Source organism: Trichechus manatus, unplaced genomic scaffold (genome assembly GCF_000243295.1).
Source record: "Trichechus manatus latirostris isolate Lorelei unplaced genomic scaffold, TriManLat1.0 scaffold00010, whole genome shotgun sequence".
NCBI classification, from domain to species: domain Eukaryota; kingdom Metazoa; phylum Chordata; class Mammalia; order Sirenia; family Trichechidae; genus Trichechus; species Trichechus manatus.
In genome coordinates, this window is record NW_004443946.1 from 1,323,662 (window position 1) to 1,329,517 (window position 5,856).

General features: G+C 37.0%; 1 protein-coding gene across 1 annotated transcript in view; it reads right to left on the reverse strand.

Moving 5' to 3' along the window:
• The window catches only part of POLE2 (DNA polymerase epsilon 2, accessory subunit), a 36,591-nt gene that overhangs the window by 4,000 nt on the left and 26,735 nt on the right, over positions 1-5,856 (reverse strand). Inside the window, exons 11-15 of the mRNA XM_004370836.2 lie at positions 4,208-4,380; positions 3,340-3,429; positions 2,936-2,990; positions 2,108-2,167; positions 1,943-2,020 (exon numbers count right to left, since the gene is read on the reverse strand). Of these exons, the coding sequence (XP_004370893.1) occupies positions 1,943-2,020; positions 2,108-2,167; positions 2,936-2,990; positions 3,340-3,429; positions 4,208-4,380 (456 nt within the window). The remainder of the gene's footprint in view (positions 1-1,942; positions 2,021-2,107; positions 2,168-2,935; positions 2,991-3,339; positions 3,430-4,207; positions 4,381-5,856) is intronic.

Sequence of the window (5,856 nt, forward strand, 5' to 3'; positions counted from 1 at the left end):
ACCAATGTCATAAAACAGCATGTGTGTTACTGTTACATGAGAAACTATCTGTTCTGTAAGCCTTCACCTGAAGTACAATAAAATATTAAAAAAAAAAAAAAATAGAAGGCTGGTGTGGCTGGAGTAGATGGAGAGGGGAGGAAGTAAGAGGAGAGGAAATTAGAGAGGTAATAGGGGGACAGATCATGCATTGATTACTATTGCAAGGATTTGGGCTTTTACTGAATAACATGAGGGATTCCTTCTTTCAGGATTAGTAAGGAGGCACGTTATGCCTTATGTCTTAAAGATCACTCTGATACTATGTTAAGAACGGATTATACAGAACACCTGCCCAGAAGCAAAGACGAGAAGGCAGGAAAGGGACAGGAATACTGGACAAATGGAAACAGGGAACCCACGGTGGAGAAGGGAAGAGTGTTGACACATCGTGGGGTTGGCAACCAATGTCACAAAATAATTTGTGTATTAATTGTTTAATGAGAAACTAATTTGCTCTGTAAACTTTCATCTAAAGCACAAAAAAGAAAAAAAAAAAAGATTATTCAGAGGGGCAGGGGTAGAAGCTACAGACCAGTTAGGAGGCTTTTCTAGAGAAAATTTCTAGAGAAGATCAGAGAGGGTGGTAATGGTGGAGGTGTAGAGAGGTGACCAGATTCTGGATATATTTTCAAGTCAATGGGACTTCCTGAAAAATGGGATGTGAGGAGAACTTCAAGGTTACTGGCCTGAGCAATTGGAAGGATAAAGATGTCATGATCTAAGATAAGGAAGGCTACAGAACAGGTCTGGAGGGGGAAGATCAGGTGTTGAGTTTTAAGTTGTGTATCAGACATCCAAGTGGAGATGATGAGTAGGCAAGTGGATATATGAGACTAGAGTTTGGGAGAGAGGTATTTGGGGCAGATAAGGTCACCGAGGGAGTGAATGTAAATAGAAAAGAGAGAAGATCCAAGGACTGAATCTTAGGATATTTCCATAGTAGGATTCTATGATTACAGTGAGAGGCACATAGATTAAATACGTAATCTTTTCATTCTCCCACTGTAAGTTTTTTTAAATGATATGTAATGAGACCATGTGTGGTGTGATTAACTACTTTTGTGTGTGGCTTTCTAGCCATGGTCTTGTAACTCCCACCCAGGTGATTGGGCAGGACTGTGTGATAGAGTAATTGTGGCCCACCAAGGGGATTAGTCAGTTTTGCCTTAAAAGAGAGCCAGTTCCAGAGCAGAGAGGAGGAGCCTACCACCACCAGTGAAGGAGAGAGCAGCAGGAGAGACCTGGCAGCAGGAGACGGTGCAATGGGCTTCCTGGCCCACAGAGAGAGAAAGCTCAGTGCATTTGAGGAGAGGCCTAGGGCCAGGGAGAGGCATGCCTGTAACCACAGTTGGGAAGAGGCTGTCCTGATGGAAGAACTTATCCTGAGTGTTCCTAAGCCTGAATTGTAACTGTTAATTCCCTAAATAAACCCCATAATTGTGAGTACGGTCTGTGTGTTCTGTGGCCATTGCAATGAATTATTGAACCCAGCAGAGAAGTAGAAAGTGCTGTGCGAGGGACGGTTGGTGTCAGAATTAGTAATGATGGCAGAGAGAGGAGGCTTCTCTGACCTCCATCTCATGGGAGTCAGCCTTGCACTGCTGATCTTGGTTCCCCTTCCCTCTTGAGGAGTTGAAGGAGGTCAGACACCACCCCCAAGCCATTTTTACACTGTGTATTTTAAAATCTCCATCCATTATTCAAGCTTCTAAATTCACTATTAGTGAATCATTTAAATATAGTTTTAAATTTTTCAAAGCTTTGAGGAACGTAAAATTCAAAAAAAAAAAATTCTTTTTATATTTATTCCATAACAGTCAAAATTCAGAGATAAATTTTAAAAACTGAGTTAGTTTTATATGAAAGAAAAAAAACTGCAACACAAAATACTGACATTTACCTGCAAGGGTTAGTAGTAAAAACTGAAAATGGTACTCTTTGTCTGAATTCATTTGTGATGCTTTCAGCAAGTGGTGGCCTACAAAAACAATTTACGGGATGCAGAATATATTTTAAAGTTTTACAAAATTTTCTTTACCGTTGCAAAAATTTGAATAAAACTTACCTTGGTAAGATAGAACCAAATCCAGGATCCTCTGGACCAGGCACAAACACAAAACGACTACTGTAGCATAATTCAACATAATTCATTAAAATTTTTTTTTTGCAACCCTATCAAATAGTCTAAAAACAAGTTATTGCCTTTAATTGAATCATGAATTTTAAAAAAAGTTTTAATTTTACACATCTTAAGGAACTATTAAAAACCTCTAGACTAGCAACGTCCAGTAGAACTTTCTATGATAATAGAAATGTTCTATATCTGCACTGTCCAATTATCAAGTACGTGCACTGTGGTTAGTGTGACTGAGTGACTGAATTTTAAATTTTATTTAACTACTTTAATTAGTTTAAATTTAAAAAGAAACGTGGCTAGTGAGTATCATATTGAGCAGTGCAACTCTAGAACCTTGGAGTAATATCACCAAGGAATTCAAAATATGGTTGAAATTATCACTCTTACTTTTAATATTTTTCACTATAAATCTCTAGTACAGTATAACATACATTATCATATAAGGATGATTACATCTTTTAGCTCTATTAATTTTCTCAACTTTCTTTTTCTTCCATTAGTTTCTTATCACTGATACAAAACTTGTTGTTGTTGTTAGGTGCCATCAAGGTGGTTCTGACACATAGCAACCCTACAGGACAGAGTAGAACTGCCCCATAGGGTTTCCAAGGAGCGGCTGGTGGATTCAAACTGCCGACCTTTTGGTTAGCAGCTGAGTTCTTAACCACTAGGCCACAAGGGCTCCAATATAAAACTTAGGTTATTTTTTTTAAACAAAACCATTTAAATAAAATATACAGAAATAAAGACCATTACCTTTGGTGAATGTTTGGGTATTCACATATTATGTCTGCCAAAGATTTTAGGGAATCTAAAATTTTAAAGGGATATTAAATTTAATTTGCATATAAACCAAAAACCAAACCCATTGCAGTTGAGTTGATTCCAACTCACAGCAACCCTGTAGGACAGAGTAGAACTGCCCCATAGAGTTTCCAAGGAGCACCTGGTGGATTCGAACAGCCAACCTTTTGGTTAGCAGCCATAGCACTTAACCACTATGCCACCAGGGTTTCCAAATTTGCATATACACACATAAAAAAATTCTCTCTGATTAGATACAACTCTACAAGTTTTGAATAAAATTAAAATAATATAAATGATTTCCTATCAGTTTATATAAATAGAGAAACACTTCTTATTAAATAGACCCTCAATACCTTTCAAAGATTGAACTTGATTTTTTCCATATGGTGCAGATGAAAAATTACCACACAGGATAAAGCAGGTTGGAGGTGCCGGTGAATAACCTGAAGAATAAAAGGATAAACGAACATCACTTCTCTAGTCTAGAAATCAGATTAAAAGCCCATTAGCCATGAGTTTTTAGTAATAAAACTATTTTAATAATAATAACAGCTTATTATTAAATAATATTTAATAATATTACTATTATTAAAATAATAGTAATAACAGCATTCATTTATTAAATACTTATTATGTGCCAGGCCCTGCATTGGCTAAATTAATCGTCACAACATCCCTATAAGCTGAGATTTAGAGCAGTTAAGTAATCTGCCCAAGGTATTAGGCTCAGACTTAAATCCAGTTCTGTCAGACTTCCAAAGCCCAGAGCTCTTACCTACTTTCTTATACTATGTTATTGTTGTTGGGTACTGTCGAGTTGATTTTCAACTCATAGCGACCCTGTGTGACAGAGTAGAACTGCCCCATAGGATTCTGTAGGCTATAATCTTTATGGGAGCAGATCACCAGGTCTTTCTCCAGCAGAGCCACTGGGTGGGTTCAAATTGCCAACCTTTCGGTTAGCAGCTGACTGTTTAACCATACTATACTTAGGACTAATTCTTATTTATCACAGATACACATACACATGCATACATATATTTTTCAAATGTAAAAAAGTAAGTCGTTAAGATGAAACCTTATTTAAAATATCTTACTGCTGGATCACTGCTTTTTAAAAACTAGAATACTCAAAAAAACACATTTTTTAAAAAATTTCATTTTAAGATATGAACCTTCTTATTAAGAGTTCAAAAGGGAATATAAAAAAATAATGCCTACCAGAAAACATTGTGTGAAGTTTTTCCAATACTTCTACTTGGTCCAGCCAAACATCGGATATAAACACAAACATGGCATCTTTGTTCTCATCTTCTAGTTGTTTTAGTTTTGCAGACGTCTTCACAGAAGTATTGGAAGGTCCTCCAAAAAAATTAATATTTCCATAGTAGGCCCTAGGTAATTATAAAATACCAACTAGTATCTTCCATCCTATATTCTGTTGAAGATATTTTTCCAATAATTTTACAAATTTAGCTTCTTTCTATGTAATGAGGTTATTTTCCCACCAATGTAAACAGTACCAAGAAAATGTAATATTTGTAGCACTTTAAAAAGCAAACAATTTAAATTTTCTAAAATGAGGCAGGAAGTATTACAGAAGCAGTAAATAAAATAATTGGCTACATCTGTGCGTTTTAAAACGTGCTACAGCAAAGATTAAATTAAATCATAATTTCCTATGTAGTTTGAAAGTAGGAGAAAATGGGTACTCAATTTGAACAATATCTAATAGAAGCCTGAACAATGTGCTACCCTTTTCACAAAGCAATTTCATGTCTAGAAATCTGTTCTAAGGAATTAAGGCTGTAAACAAAGATTAACCTACATCCCAGAATTGTGATGTTGGAAGGAAACTGGAAGCTTGACAAGAAAGGGTCAGAAAAATAGGGTAATCTACACATGCCTGGCCTTCGCAGCTATGCCTACTCTGCACTGGCTGACATCCTGTGGTTCCTGGCTTAAATGTTACTGCCCCAGCGAAGCTTCACCTGAGGATCCCAAAAGAGGTTAGATACTTCCATTATATATTCAAATAGCGTCTTGCATTTCTCCTTCGTAGAATTTATCAAATTTGTAATCAGCTACTTTTTTGGGTAATTCTTTAATGAATAAGGAAGACCACAGAAGAATTGATGCCTTTGAATTATAGTGCTGGCAAAGAATGTTGAATATACCATGGACTGCCAAAAGAACGAACAAATCTGTCTTGGAAGAAGTACAACCAGAATGCTCCTTAGAAGCAAGGATGGCAAGATTACGTCTCACATACTTTGGGCATGTTATCAGGAGGGATCAGTCCCTGGAGAAGGACATCATGCTTGGTAAAGTAGAGCATCAGTGAAAAAGAGGAAGACACTCAATGAGATGGACTGACACAGTGGCTACAACAATGGGCTCAAGCAGAGCAAGGATTGTGAGGATGGCACAGGCCCGGGCAGTGTTTCTTTCTGTTGTACATAGGGTCACAATGAGTCAGAACCGACTCGACAGCACCTAACAACCACAACACATTTAATGTCTATGTCCCCCACCTAGCACCTAGCATCTAGCCTGGCAATATAGTATGTATTAAAAATGTATTTGCTGAATGAATGTCACAAATCATGCCATAAGACAATATTTCATGGTAATGGAAAATATTGGCTGCATGTTGTAAAATTAAAAAGCTAGTTACATAGAAAAGTATAGTACGCATTCATTTTTACTGTCAAAAAATGAATAGACCTGTGGATTCATGCATAAAAAAGAGACTACAGAGACTTCCGGCAAGATGGCGCTCTAGGCAGAAACACCACGCCGTCCCTCCACAACAAAGATCCGAAAAACTAAGCCAAACAGAGAATCAACAATCCTGAAACCCTAGAACA